The sequence below is a fragment of the Actinia tenebrosa genome, unplaced genomic scaffold, assembly GCF_029948245.1.
Source record: "Actinia tenebrosa isolate PJP-AT-01 unplaced genomic scaffold, QUT_ActTen_1.0 PGA_scaffold5__44_contigs__length_20552954, whole genome shotgun sequence".
Taxonomy (NCBI): Eukaryota; Metazoa; Cnidaria; class Anthozoa; order Actiniaria; family Actiniidae; genus Actinia; species Actinia tenebrosa.
This window is the reverse complement of record NW_028292582.1, coordinates 1,170,383-1,186,482: the sequence shown is the minus strand read 5'-3', so window position 1 is coordinate 1,186,482 and position 16,100 is coordinate 1,170,383. Positions and strand designations below refer to the sequence as shown.

The 16,100-nt window shown below is 36.4% G+C and overlaps 2 protein-coding genes across 2 annotated transcripts; both read left to right on the top strand.

Moving 5' to 3' along the window:
- Window positions 1-70: 70 nt before the first annotated feature.
- Window positions 71-3,195, top strand: LOC116294686 (coadhesin). Its single transcript, XM_031702338.2, has 5 exons — window positions 71-604; window positions 966-1,113; window positions 1,306-1,479; window positions 2,209-2,385; window positions 2,758-3,195. The coding sequence occupies exons 1-5, from the start codon at window positions 218-220 to the stop codon at window positions 3,054-3,056; spliced, it is 1,185 nt and encodes a 394-aa protein (XP_031558198.2). The 5' UTR covers window positions 71-217; the 3' UTR covers window positions 3,057-3,195.
- A 6,717-nt stretch (window positions 3,196-9,912) lies between these two features.
- Window positions 9,913-13,993, top strand: LOC116294675 (adhesion G protein-coupled receptor B1). The gene is made up of 5 exons (XM_031702327.2): window positions 9,913-10,460; window positions 11,300-11,488; window positions 12,165-12,335; window positions 13,046-13,258; window positions 13,628-13,993. The coding sequence occupies exons 1-5, from the start codon at window positions 10,070-10,072 to the stop codon at window positions 13,903-13,905; spliced, it is 1,242 nt and encodes a 413-aa protein (XP_031558187.2). The 5' UTR covers window positions 9,913-10,069; the 3' UTR covers window positions 13,906-13,993.
- The last annotated feature ends 2,107 nt before the right edge of the window (window positions 13,994-16,100 follow it).

Sequence of the window (16,100 nt, the reverse complement as noted above, 5' to 3'; positions counted from 1 at the left end):
AACGATTTTGCATAATGCTATTCAAAAGCTAAGTAAACATTCCTACACTAATAGTACTGACTGACTTAGGTCTAAGGAAACAAATAGCATTCTTTTGAGCGGCATCCTTCGCTATTGAAATTTTGTCTTGTTTTTTTTTCCAATTTTAGGGTTTTTTTCCTCGTAGGATTCTTGAATCATTGATTTGCAGGACTGAGTGACTCGGTATCTTTACAGAATGAAGCTTGTGCCTCTTTTTTGGTTTCTTTTGCTTTTGGTTTTTAGTTGTCGATGTAACTCGGCCAAGAAAATGCATCAAGGAACAAAGAAACCATGTACTAAGCACAAACACCATCTTCTTTTAACTCGACCAACTGCTCATCCAAGTGAACATCCAGTTACAGGGCTTATAAAGCCTTCTCGTAAAGCCAAGACGCCGTGTACTCGTCACAATCATCGTCTAACAACTCAAGTAGCATACACAACGCAAAGCAAACCTTCAACCACGGCTAGGCCGGTTACTACAGCCTGCAAAAAGACTCCCTGTGGTGTTAGCAAGTGGAGCAAGTGGTCCAAATGTTCTTCTTTATGTGGTAACGATGGAGTGAAACAGAGATCAAGAAAGGTAACTGACAATCTTTTATAAAACATGTATATTCAATTCAATTGCATAATTTTATTTGCTATCGTAAAACAAGCAGTCAGGGGCAGTACTTAGTATTCTGAAAGCCCTGTGCTTCAGTAAGATCACTCATTACAAGCTAGCAGTCAGCTAGCAGTATTTTATTGAAGACAGACGTCCAAAAGCGGTAGTCGACCGCTGATTTTAAAAGCACCGGAGAGAACAAATGGAGAGAACTAGCTACCAATAAATTAAAGTTGCGCATTATAGAACAGGATTCGTTTAAAATGCCTTTATTCATATATTACTCTACGCAATCGCGTTACATCCCAAACGCCTAGTTTGTATTCTCTTTTCCTTCAAGGTTATAACTGAGCCAACATGTGGAGGCACATGTGAGTATTTCTTGCACGAGGTCCAACCCTGCAACAGAATGTGTTTGAATGGCGGAACACCTTTAGGCGATCAGTGTAAATGTCAAGCTGGATACGCTGGGAAATGTTGTCAAAAAGGTTTGCAAAGTCAATTAAAATTTATTTCGAAACTTTATCTAGAATTTTTTTTTAGTTTGTTTGTTTGTTTGTTTGTTTGTTTGTTTGTTTTTCTTTTTTGTTTCTTCTGATCTAGAAAATGTTTCAAAGTTTTTGTTTGGAGGTCCATTAATGTAAATTAAATAGTCTTTGGTTAATATTTATGGTTTATAGTCAATGGCAACTGGTCACCATGGGGCATATGGAGTCAGTGCTCTAGATCTTGTGGAAATGGAAACCGACAACGCATGCGTACTTGTGATGATCCTTCTCCAGCGAATGGTGGTAGCGGTTGCCAGGGTACCAGCCATGAAACTGTTGAATGCAGTAGTGAGAGAGAATGCCCAGGTGAAAAATAGTCTACATTATTCGTTGGTAATTTACATAAGAATATGACTGTTGATAACCAAGGTGCCTAGAGAGAATGTCAGCCCCTCATCAAATATCCGAGTAATTATAGTTATAAAAAATATCACATATATATATACTTATTATAATCATGTCTATAAATACTTTTTTTTTCGATGTTAAATTAATTTACTTCTTAAAGAAAGAAAAGTCTTTTCACTAGCCCGGGGCTACTAGCTAATTGGTCTCCGAAACCTGTGAGATTTGGAGAAGGGAAAATTATAAATCAGTGCGTGAAATGAGTAAGTTTTATGATATTTTTATTTATATCTTACGGCTTAAAATCAAAAAGTGTTGTAAATTAAATGTTATCAATTTATTGAAAATAAGTAAAAGAGTTTGAAAGTCAAATTTCAATCAATTTTTATGACGACTACGTCCATGTTAAGTCTTCTTAGTGGCGCACATAGTTTCCCTGAAACATAGAACCACAATGAATGGTTAATTAATGAGCATATGCGTAGTGCATAGTGGAGGTGTTTATTAGTATTATTTTCTTCAAAACGTCTTCAGCAGCCAATTTTATTTATAAGTTGATGTTAACATGAGTGAAGAGAACGGATCGCTGTCCATGGTGTAATCCGAGGTTTTCCTCTAAAAATTGATGAATCTACAGTAATTTATCTATACAATTCATAATGTTCTATTTCTTTTATTTCATGTCAATAGTTAATGGTGGTTGGAGTCTCTGGGGGCCATGGAGTCCCTGTAGTACTACCTGTGGTCAAGGACAGAAGTTTCGTCTACGGATGTGCTCCAACCCATTCTCCCGTTATGGTGGAAGACCATGTCTTGGTCTCATGTTGTTGACATCTCAGTGCCAGCTGCAGGAGTGCAGAACCCCAGGTATTCTAGAACTTTTTCATCAATTTTTATTCAACATCATAATGAGGGTACAGAAAACGAGCTGCGTTTTCAAATACAAGGCTAGGTGTATTAGTAGCGAGTCCCCGGGCCCAAGTAAAGGAGAGGATGAATGCATTTTATTTATAGATTTACGTGGGTAAATCACGTACAAGCAAATTCATAAATAAGTCAGGTTACCGATAAGAAGTAAGGACAATTTCCTCCATGTGCTCAGTTTCTCAGACTATACAATACAGTGAAATATGATTATTGAAGCAATATTCATTCTACGGAAAGATATAATATAGATGCCAAGGAGCACAAAAAAAACCCATTATCATTAACTCAACTTTAATTTTTGCGTTACTGAAGGCAATGCAGGCAGTGGTGCCGTTGGTAAAAGACACGTGATCAATAGGCGTCTTCTAAATTACGTCGATAGCGGCATCATCAACAACTTTGAAGACATTGTCCAAAGAAACGTCGAAATGCTCTCGAAGCGTGAAGACAGAACAAGTAACAGTGGCCCATGGACAAGCTGGAGTAGCTGCAGTGTGACGTGTGGTACTGGTCAGCGGTTCCGATCACGTGCTTGTCAAGATTTAGCCAATCCCTGTGTCGGAATTCCAATGGAGGCTCAAACTTGTGAAATGGGAAAATGTTCACCTTGAGCAGGCATTAAAAGGGCATTTATAATTTGTAGTTTTCTTCAGTTGTCATTTTCCAATTTTAGTGGACAATCACCTTGATGTTTTCTTTGGATCTGTACACATATGTTCGTTTTTATATAATAAACACATAAAAGAGCTAGCGTTGGTTCCTATCGTTTAGACAATGTTTTAAAGGTCTTGAGACGTAAAACCCCAAAACATCACAATTAGTGCTAGATTGAGTGTGGATTATTGGCTGGCTGTGCCGACGCTTTTCCCCTTCCGAAAGTCTCCCTTTTAAAAATAAGCTAGCGTTTTGGAATCGGTTCCTATTGAAGAATGGTTTTAAAAGTTAACCCATTTTTGCTAACCGAAACCAACGAAGGAAAAGCATTTTGCGTTTTGGTGCTAAAATGTATGAAATGGATGGGGACATGCACATGCGCCATCAAGCCTTGCTCACACGATCGAGCCACGCAAACGCAAAGAATAACAACGGTTTATTTTATGTGTTCTTGCGTTTGCATTGGCTTTTCAATTGCGTTTTATGTGTATGCTGGAATCGACGCAAACGCAAACGCAAACGCAAGGAAAATTGCGTGTGATTAACTACAGCAACGCAAACACAAACGAAAAATGAAAACCAATTTTGATGTAACCAAGTACCACTGCGCTTGAGTATATATCTTAATTTGGTTGCAATTACGTTTCATGTTTGAACATTGCTTAGTTTGCGCCGCTTGGTGTTTCGAGATGCGCTGTTCGTGTGAACCAGGCACTGATATGCAACAATGTGTTTATATCAACACGTTTATATCATAAGTTGCTTCAATTGCCGGTTTCATGTATGAAAAAATAAAATAAAACTGACTCGTAACCCTTGTAGTTTTCTTTAAAACAAACAATGTGTAGCTGTTTGTGGGACATAATTCCACTGGCAAAACTGCTGCAAAGTAATGGTGATTCGTTCGCTACTGTCTAGTTCGGAACTATGGATATATTGCTCTACAAATTAAATAGCAACCAAAATGATTTTTTTTAAAATAAAACAGACCAAATTTGTTATGTGCCTTTACTTTGCTTTCTTTAACCGCGCTGAAATTAGCAACCAACTCAGCAGCCAACTCAATATTTCGAAATATTGCCTCCAATGCTGGAAATTACGAATGGTATATCCAAAGAAAAGCTTTTGATAAAAATTAAGATACAACTATCAAAATAATATTAATATCTTTAATATATTACTTATTAAAAGAGAATTCTTTTCGTATTCAAGCGGTAAGCGCCAAAGACTATTTTCTTGAAAAAAGGCTGTTGTACAAGACTAAAATATTGTTATTCAAATCGTTTAACTTGTTTGGAAGTGGAGATGACCGATGAAAGAAACACATCACAGCATTTATTAATGAAAAACCATCTCAAATAATAATAAGTGATGGGTTATTTATAGTTAATAATTATGAATTCACAAATAAACTGTATAAGATAGAAGATCGAGGCTGGTTATATTGAAATATGTGTTACTTTCTTCTTACACACTCAGAATTAATTCAAAACCGAAAAACACACAAGCACAATTAATTCATTAAAAAATCACACACATTTCAACTACCCCTCTAACGAATTTAATAATTAACTTTTACTAGTACTTTTAAAAGTGAAAAGTGACTCAAAGAAAAAGTAAATATTGAACGCCGGAAAAGTCACTGAATGAAACACATCTTGAAAAATTCATAAGCCACCTATAAATATTTACCAATTGACAATAGGCCATTTGATAATTTTAAATTCAAGATAGAGACCGCACAATATATAAATATTTGATGGGGCTCGGAATATATATTGAAAACGTTTTCGTCTTCTTTTTCAACGAAAAAAGAAAAAAAAAAAAAACATTAGAGTTGCCAACATCAACAGCTGCTATATTACCCTTAAATGTAATAACACCCATATATGTAATACCCACCATACATTTAATAAAAATCTACCATAAATGTAGCAACAACCATAAATGTAATAACAGTCAGCCATAAATGTAATAATCGACCCCACCTTAAATGTAATAAAATTTAGCCATAAATGTAATAATCAAAACCCACCATAAATGTAATAACCCCTCCATTAAATGTAATATGTATTCCGGAGAGTCAAACAAAGTACTCAATCCAACAAACATATATAAAAAATATATATAAATATTTGTTAGGATTATTATTGCTGCAATTTTATATTGCTACTATATTATTATTATTATTATTAATATTGTTTTTTAATTATTATCATTATTATTATAATTATATATTTTTTTTATTGTTTGTACATAATTACGCAACTTAGCCCATGGGCTGCGATAAAATTGTCAATAAAAATCTATCTAAATATATCTCAATCTAAATGAATAAAATAATACAAAAAATTCTTTATTCCTGAACAAGAGTTAGGGTTAGGGTTAGGGTTAAAGTGTTTATGAGTCTTTGCACAACATTTTCAGAATTGATTTTTTAGATAGTGGATAGTTGATTGTGAAAATATTTCGTCATTTGAATGTCGGGTCTTTAAGATACAAAGGTTTTTATTCCCAATATGTTAATGACTATGACGTAACATAAGGGATCATTTAATATACAACACTGCACTCGTTCTGGAATACATTATTTTAAAAGCATCTCCCTTTTACTCATGACTCACGTAAAGGTTCTTACAAATTTGTTTTCAAAAAAAGGTCCAGTGTTCAATATTAAAAGTGCCACAAATTAACTCAAATCCCTTATGTTACGTCATAGTGATTAACATATTGGAAATATGAACCTTCGTATCTTAAAGACCCGATATTCAAATGACGAATTAGATGAATATTTGAATAGATGCCTCATAGCTCGAATTAAAGCCGAGTACAAGAGTTGGTTTCTTGGGATATTTAGCAGTTGCATTGTGGAGATCCGTAAGGAAAAGTATTGGAGAAGTGGTTGCGCTGACATCGGCATTGGAAAAATAAGTGTGAAGTTCTGGTATGCATAGGCATACGTTTAATGCTTATGGCCCGCGGAAGAACGCCGTGCTGGTAGCCGGGCTTTGTGAATAGTATAAGCCTCTTGAATTGCGTGCATGCCAGTGGTGCGTTCGGGGAGACGTTGCGAAAGTTGCGCAAAGAAGACAAAGTCTGGAGTTTGGCCCACACGGCCAATGACTGCGTGTGATCTCAACTGTTGATGGTAAGGTATTGCATAGAGAGAGAGCCTGACAAGAAATAACAAGACGTGGCTGACGATGTGGAGAAGAAAGGTTGGCGTTCTGGATTTAAGGTCTCTCTTTTGCAGACCAATCAGAGTCGAAGACACTATCAGGTTGGGTGTTTGGCGGGGGCGGGAAATCTTTCAATTGATAACGTCAAGTTGTAAATCCTTACTTGATTTTGATTTTCGGCATGACTAAAAACTGTGAAAGCATGGTCTATCAATCCTTTAGTCTTTAGGGGTTTTAAGTTAGAGGTGTCAGAAAAGTTGGGACAGGGATAACTGGCTGGTGGCAGCGATAACCGTTCATAGCGACGTTGCTTTTTGATCCTACAAAGTCGGCTATTCCTATCATTGCGAAGCAGAATTCGCCAAGTGTTGGATTGAGGAAACGTGAGCTGGGTTTAGACCGTGGTGAGGCAGGTTATTTTTACCCTACTGATGAAGTGTAGTTGATAGCCTGATAGCTAAGCTATTGATAGCCTGATAACAGGAGGAGAGGAGGTAATCTTACATCGACCTCTCATCGACCTCTCATCGACTCTCAATCATAGAAAAAATAAGCAAATATAAAATGATTATAAAATCATTTATTAATTTTGGTATTTCAAATGGTCTCGGCCATGGGCTTCCTGTGTTTTTCAAGAACTAAATCGGATATGGGCTTCCTGTAGATTTGTGCATTCATAAAAATTTTTTGATGCCGTGTCTTATTTATCACGTGACAAAAAATGATTGAAGGAAAGAGATATGACAGCATTAATAAGCTTGAAGGCCAAGGGAACTCAGAATCATTGTACTATGGTCCAGTATGAAATAGAACGATTGCTGTTTATATATAATAATATGATAACAGAATACTAAGTGCAACAGGAAAATTCCACGAGCTCAAGAACGTCCTTACAGATCATAAAGTATCTATGAATACACGCAGAAAACTCTTGGAATCCTGTATCAGATCCAGACTTACTTACTGTACTGAGGCTGAACTACCAAATGAAGATGAACTGAAAAAGCTTGAATCCTGTTGGTTTGGTCTACTAAGAAGAATGGTACGGAATGGCTGGGAAAGGAAAATGAATAGTGACGGAGAAGAAACGTTTGCCTTTAAATATAGGAACTTAGACCTGGAGAGAATAGTGGGAACCCTGGCACTTCGTGATTTTATATACATACGCTACTTGAAGTACATTGCACATGTTTGTAGAAGACCAAATTCAAATTTAACGAAACAGTTGCTGTTTGCAATTCCATCTGCTAAATATGTTAGAGATCCATGGATCAAAATTAGTCAACTACTTAATGTTGATAAACACCAAGCTAAGAAATCTACACAAGACAGAAAAGTTCTAAAAGGACTACTACATCAGAACTTTGGCTCTGTGTAGACTATATAGTCCCTGCTGATCAACTTATAGTTGGAAATAGCGGAATGACACTGATACTGATATAATAAAGAACAAGATAACAGAACTAATCATTTTCAGCTGATTTTTGCATAATTAGGAAGACCTTAGTAGGTCTTATTGTTTATCGTTTATGAGTCATTAAGTGCATTGTGTTGGATACAAAAGTCAGCAAATACTCGAAGTATTTCTTGAGTTTGATGAGTTTGGAAGATTTACGCTTGGTTGATTGCTGAACTTTGGTGTTTGCTTTTAAAAGAATTATGGAAGGGTGATATCATGAATTTTCTCAACACATAATATTGTTTCAAAAAAACATGTATTTTCATTAGTCTTTTGAATTCATTGACGGTAGCGTGATATTCTCGATAGCCTAACTGGAAAACGTAGCTATTGCGTTTCTCAAAAAGTCAAAATTTTTAGGTCTTGCTTGCTTGCTTGCTTGGTTGAGCTTTTGAGTTAAAAATTCAAAATCCCCGCGCTCTATAAATTGGATTGGTAAACAAAAGACTTCCCCAAACTTGCCTAGCAATACTCTCCCCGTCATTTTATGGTAACGATTTAATAAACAATAGTCTGCTCGTCATTTTATGGTAACGATTTAATAAACAATAGTCTATCGTCATTTTAATGACGAATAATTAATGTACTCGTCCTACTCGTCCAAAACTCTTGCCTAACAATAAACTCATGACGTCAATTGGTCGTCATGGCAACCTCAAACAATACCTGCTCTTCATTTTATGCTAATATGTGATGAATAATTAATGTACTAGTCCTGCTCGTCCTTTTGCTCGTCAAAAATCCGGCCCGTGCGGTTCGGCCTATACTACTTTTTCGGTGGACAACGTTAATGACATTGACTGTATATAGCGAGCCCCATAAATTATTTATATATTGTGCGGTCTCTATCTTGAATATAAAATTATTAAATAGCCTATAGTTAATTGCTAAATATTTGTAGGTGGGTTATGAATTTTTCAAGATGTGTTTCATTCAGTGACTTTTCCGGCGTTTAATGTTTACTTTTTCTTTGAGATCCTTAAGCTTATTCACTTTTAAAAGTACTAGTAAAAGTACTTGTAAAAGTTAATTATTAAATTCGTTAGAGGGGTAGTTGAAATGTGTGTGACTTTTTGATGAATTAATTGTGCTTGTGTGTGCTTGGGTTTTTAATTAATTCTGAGTTTGCAAGAAGAAAGTAACACAGAGAAAGACCCAGGCCTAAAGATTAAGGAATTTCTTTTCAATAATGAGCAATAATGGCATATAGCGCCAAAAACTAGACCTTCGTATGAGTTTTGAACCCAATTTTCGTTTTGGGTTAACACTCAACACCTTTTTTTAACAGTTAGAAACTGATGTACTATGATAAAATGCTTGTTTGAAGAGGCATTTTCAATTGTACAAAGATGTTTTGTTGCATTTGTGTTAGAATGTAGCTTGGTCAGGCTTTTAATAGAAAATGTACGTGAAATAAGCAAATGAAGGCCTAAACCTCATTTTCGATTCAAATTTTTGCTTTGGGTTAAACACTTTGATTCCACTTTCATCGGCCATCTCCACTTCCAAACAAGTTAAACTTTCTGAATAACATGGTTTTAGCCTTGTACAACAGCTTTTCTTCAAGAAAATAGTTATTGGCGCCACCGCTTGAATACGAAAAGAATTCTCTCTTAATAAGTAATATATTAAAGATATTAATATTATTTTGTTAGTTGTATCTTAATTTTTATCCGAGCTTTTCTTTGGATATACCATTCGTAATTTCTAGCATTCGAGCGCGGTCTATCTATATTGTTGAAAAAGCAATAAAAATGGCTATACAATATTTAAAAAAATTAAGTTTAAACACGCAAATGTCATAACATTAATCATGCGATCCATGTACTTGGCATTGCCAAATCTAAGAGACAATGTAAGCAAATATTAATCGAAAATTATGTGGCTCTAATGGAACATTCTTTGGTTCGACTGCGTGGGCAGTTCGATTTGCAGCATCGAGATGTCTGCATACCAAGAAATCCAAGGTAGCCAAAAAAACAAATATTTTTATTTCGATTTCATTATTTTCTGCTATTTCACTACTTGATGCTTTTCTTCATATGTTTAAAGAGTTGCATTTTTCAGTTCCTTCAGAGGTGTACCATATAATATTTAATTTGATCTGAACAACTCGGGTCAAACACTGGTAACTAACAAATAAAAGCAGGGTTTTCTACATCAAAAGTTTTAGGTAAACAAGCGAAGGCTTTTAAGTTCTGTTTACAGTCGAATTATTACCGACGACTTTAAATTCCTTGACTGTTGTTGATTGACCAAATCTCCTTCGTAACGTCCTGAACGGCTGTGTAAAGCTTTGAGAATTTTTTAGCTGTAGTCTGCTAGTCCGTTAATGATCATGAGGTTTTCGCTACTGCCTTTAGGGCTGCTGTTGGGGATTCTAGTGATGGAGTGTTACGGTGATCCTAAATATTATTCAAGAAAGGGCTACAGACGTCGTCCAAGCTATCGCCGTCGATATCATACAGGGTGTAGCTATCACCGCAAGCTAAATTGCATTGTTAGCCAATGGCATGCATGGAGCTCATGTACCGAAGACTGTGGTTCCACAGGAGTAAGAAACCGTGCAAGACTTGTCATTCGTCCAGCCAAGTGTAATGGTACACCATGCCCTTCTCTCACACAACAACAACCTTGCAACGGAAAATGCTACAATGGTGGTACACCCAGACCTGGTATTTGTTCTTGCCGATATGGCTATAGTGGAAAGTGTTGTGAAAAGGGTATGTAAAACTAAATTAACTTATGAGTATCACAGGATCGAAGACAATAAAATTATCACGTTATCAAACAATAAACCTATAGCACGACGTTCTTGTTAGTTCCGCAAACCTCAAACTGCAGTTCACAACGTTAGGAGTTTTCCGTTAAAAACTTTCAACAATTAGCAATGCGTCATAACAAAGTTGCTGCTGGAAAAGTGGCCATATTAAGCTTTATTTATGCCAAGTGTTTCTCCTTGTTTGCGGGCGTTTTTCGGGGCCTGATTCCTAGCGGTTAGCGATAAACCCGCGATGCTAAAGGTCTCGTACCGTACCGTACCAATCGAAGTTTTCTTTACGTACATTGAATTGATATAAAAACACTCCTGCTATCTTTCATGATAAGCGCAAAAATAAAGAGATTGTAAAGAGAAAAAAGGTACATAGTTACAAGTTAAACGCAGATTTAAATAAATAAGTTTTCAACTTAGACTTGAATAACGAAAGATTATGATTAGTTATATATGATTTCATAAGGATGAATTAGGATAAACGATTACTATGTAGTCGAAGCAATTGCTAGTGCATCGAAACAGAGCGCTGAGTTAAAAAGAAATGTTAATGTTATAGCAAAGTGTTTATTCCATAGGTCGATCCATTGTTACTGAGGGTGGTTTAAACACTCAGGAGCTTAGTCAGCATATATGACTCCTTGAATGTCAGTTTTTATTTGATTTTCTTTCAGTCGGCAATTAATAAGGTCCACATTAGTCATGCACTTCCAGAAAATTCTGAAACTACCTGTGTCAGCTTGAATCTTAACATAAGGCTTTACTTTGTATCACTTAAATTTGGATTAGGCACTGGAGGCGACAAAGAAGGATTCTGCTTTTCCAAACCAGATGGTGTGTACGGAAATCCAAAGGACTGCACGTCATTCTATCATTGTGCTCACGGCCAAACCCATTTGAAGGACTGTACTCATGGCCTTCACTGGAACGATAAAGCAAAGACTTGTGACTGGCCGGAAGATGCTAAGTGCGGCAAAGGTAATGGTAGATAGGTAGTCATCGTGGTAATGGATAATATAGCGATGCATGCAAAAGCTATATATTTTTTACAACTTCATTATTTATTGTTTGACATATCACGTGGAGCTCGACCTTTCGGCATTTCGTGCAATTAAAGGTTGCCGGCCCAAAATTACAATTTCTGAGATGACCCCCATTTTTTTATTTATTTTATTTATAGAATATCGGTTGTAATTGGCAAATTAACTTTTAAAAAATTATAATAATAATTGCAGGTTGGTTCCTTCCTTGTTTATACAAGTTAAATTAAATAAGTTGATTATGTCAGTAATATATCTTATGCATACTGATACAGGTGTCAACAAAGCTTAGTGAAAATTTGTTTTATATGGCTAATGAATCAATTCAAAAATGAGCCGGGGCTGGGGCTGGGACTTAGGGGAATATAGTTCTAGTTTTCGTGGCAATGATCACTTTAAATTTCCGAATAAAAGATCAATTTAGAAAATATCAAAATGCATTGCATAAATTGGCCAATGGTCAGAATTGATATATTAATTGATAACAGAGTCATGACCAATATTAAACGCGGCGTATAACAGTAAAACTTGTGCTATTTTTTTATCTTTTGAGTCTTAAATCCTTGTTATTACGCAATAAGAGATATAATAGCAATATATAAATTGCGTTTCAGTGGACGGTAGCTTTGGTAAATGGACCGCCTGGAGTAAATGCAGTGCTACTTGTGGAAAAGGAAGGCAGTTCAGGTTAAGAAGATGTAACAATCCGCCTCCTAGCAACGGAGGAGCGGATTGCCATGGTAGTGCGATGGAAATGAGAGACTGCATTCTCAAGCATTGTGCAGGTAAAACTCAATACTAAACAGCATGTATGTTCAACGTAAAGATGGGTCCATAATAATCATACAAAGTACTATTATGTGTCGTCAGCTCGCTCACTGTTACGTTAACGTTATGCATCCTGGCCACCAAATCTAGGACATAGGTCACTGTGGTCATGCTCCTTCCTTCTCTGCACTAAAATCATACGGAATTTTATACCTCAATAGTAATATATTAGAAAATATTTTATTATGTTCTTAAGATATCTTAGTATTTTAATTCGTTATTTTAGTATCTTAATAATATGTTATTTATCATTATTATTATTATTATTATTATTATTATTATTATCATTATTATTACTGTTATTATTTATACAACAAGTGCTGAAATATGAAAAAAAATCTTACATGTGAGGAAAACAAAGATTTAATTTGAAATAAGTGTAGCCATACTGGATAGAATTGACATTACAATGCATTGTGGGACTGTTTTAAGGGACGAAATAGACGCCATCTTGGAAATGTGTGCCCTTAAACAGTCCCATAATGCACTGCAATTCAACTCGACCCAGTTTTTCCCTGAACCTCGGAATGGCTAACTTGGTGACAAAAAAAAAAAAAAGAGGGAATTACCTCATCTTTTTTTTTTTTTTTGCATATTCGAAGTTTGCTGTTGGAGGTTTTTTGATATTTAAAAAAATCATAGAATAAGTAGTCGGTTTTTTTTTCAGGCAACTGTAGGTGGAAGGAGTGGAGTTCTTGGTCACAGTGCAGTGCAAAATGTGGCTGTGGCTCAAAGAAGCGACGTCGTCAATGCTCATGTGATAATGACGGTAGTTATACGAAGCGCGGTTATTCTGGCAACAATGAGCATTGTCAAGGCAAGGGTGAAGAAGAGGTAGATTGTAACTGTCACAAATGTCCTGATGGGAATGTCAACACAGGTAATGATTCTAGTTTAGCAACCCTTTGTATAAGGCTTTACACCGTCACGTAATGGCAGCTATGACAGTAGGCGGGAACAATAGTAGATATTAGAGTTACATTTTTTGCCTTCGAACGATTGCGGCATTTGGGTCAGTTTCTATACATTTTAATGTAATGACCCAAATGCGTCGACTTGAAACAATTGTTTGAAAGCAATAAAGTGTAACTTCAATATATCTGCTATTGAATATGGTCTAACCTGATTTACATGAGAAAGTGAATAAGAGATGAAAGATGCAGATTATACTGCAGTAGGAAGGTAACCTTCGGGCTAAAGCATTGATCTTTAATTTTCAATTTGTTTGATTGTTTGTTTTTTAATTCAGAATCCGTTGGTTGTTTCTGTGACAAGAACGCACCCAATCGTACACTGCCAAATTTCGTGGCCAAGTTCCACGGCAGTACGTCAGCCAAGGATAAAATCAGTGCATGTGCTCACCTGGCGCAAACACTGAAAGTGGAGTATTTTGGTATGCAGGATGGGGGAGAATGCTGGGTAGACAGAAGCGGCGTTAATGCTTACAGCAAGCATGGACGGTGTACCAACTGCAAAGATGGAATTGGTGGACAATGGGCAAATTATGTGTACAAGATTGTCCAATAGATAGTTCTCAGTCTTTGTGCACTTGTGCAACAAGTTTTCTTTCATGTTTCAAGGGAGTTTAGTTTACATTAAAGTGTGAAGAACCTTGCGATTTGAGTTTTTTAATTTAGACATTAAAGTTGCTACATTTCACTTGTTTTTGCATGTTCTTTCAGGTCAACTGAAAAAAGTGATGCATTCATAAACCAGTATACTGGGAACAATGATTGCCGGAAATAAAAGGGTAAATTATTTAAAAGTAAAGAAGGTCCCCCATCACGTGTGCACTGGAATTTTAAAGATAGCTACTGAAGGAGCATGCAATAATTAATAGAATGATATCAGAGGACTGTCATTTCCGATCTGCTGGTAGGAAATTTCACTAGTAGCAGGTTTTCGATCGAAATCATTGACAAATGGTTGAACATTTGAGATGTGGGGGCTGGTCGCGAAATTTTTGGGGGGGACCTGGCCCCCACAAAATATTGGTTCTCAGTCATAGTTTTGCAATCAAACAAAACAGCGGTCATTATCACATAGCGTTAAATATGATATTTTAGTGCCCCCCCAAATATTTTCATCTTCCGCCGCCCCTGTATCGTTGGTATTGTTTCTTTGTTTTTGCATCAGCGGATGTAGGAAAGCAGTGTACTGACCGTGACAATGGAAAATTAGGGTCACTCTGTCACTGTCCGCGACATGCATCATGACACAAATTCAACCCTGCTTCCAGTTTGATGCAAAACCAACTTTCTTTTGCAACATGATGCTGTCATAAAAAACGTTAGCGTCAAAACAGGCTCAAGTAGACGCTTATATTAAAGCTGATACTCATGATGATTTGGTTCATAGAATTTTAACTAGGCCTTAATAGTATTATATTTCCTGTTTCATATAGCCGCCTGGTGGTTGATAAAACTGAAAACATTCCGCGTCAACTTCTCCTGTCAGATCAACCAACATGGCTTGTTTTTCATTGTTATTTATATCTCTGAGTCAGACATGTGGTTGCTCCCCAAGAATAACGCGTTACACATTGTAATGAAAACTGGGTAGCATAGAAGTAAAAAAACTACATCATGTGGGAAAAGATAGGCCGCATGGCACGACCCCTTTTTTGGACGGGGAAGGGGACGGGGAAGGACGGGGAAGGACGGGGACATTAATAATTCATCAAATATTAGATTGCTTATTACCATAAAATGACGGGTAGGTATTGTGAAGTTGCCATGACGACCATTTGACGCCATGAGTTTATTGTTTGACAAGTTTGGACAAGTCTTTTGTTTACCAATCCAATTTATAGAGCGCGGAGATTTTGAATTTTTAACTCCAAAACTCAACCAACCAAGCAAACAAGCAAGGAAGACCTAAAAAATATACTTTTGAGAATAGCAATGGCTAGTTATTCCAGTTAGGCTCTCGAGGATATCACGCTACCGCCAATGAATTCAAAGGACTAATGAAAACTTGATGACTATTGTATCCAACACAATGCACTTAATGACTCTTAAACGATAAACAATGAGACCTACTAAGTTCTTCCTAATTATGCAAACATCAGCTGAGAATAATTAGTTCTGTTATCTTTTTCTATATTATATAAACAGCGTTCATTCTATTTCATACTGGACCGTAGTACAATGACTCTAAAATTCCCTGGCATTCAAACTTATTAATGCTGTCATATCTCTTTTCCTTCAATCATTTTTGTCACGTGTTAAATAAGACACGGCATCAAAACAATTTTATGAATGCACAAATCTATAGGAAGCCCATAACCGATTTAGTTATTAAAAAACACAGGAAGCCCATGGCTAATTCTTATTTCCACAGGCAGCCCATCCGATTTAGTTATAGACTCTTCCACAGTCTCTCGCTCGTCCGTTCCGTCTCCACTCTTAGAGACTGTAACGGTTCAATGACCGAAAGGACTTATTGGTCCCGAAAACTTGGACCCAACGTGCTTTGGGAACCAAAATACTTGTCTACAGTCTCTCTCGTTTCAATATTTTCAAGATGTTTTCGGGACCCATATGTCCTTTCGGTCATTGTACCGTTACAGTGTCTAAGCGTGGAGACGGAACGGACGAGCGAGAGACTATGGAAGAGTCTAATTTAGTTATTGAAAACACAGGAAGCCCATGACCAATTCTCATTTCCACGGCCAAGACCATTTGAAATACTAAAATTAATAACTGATTTTATAGTAACCT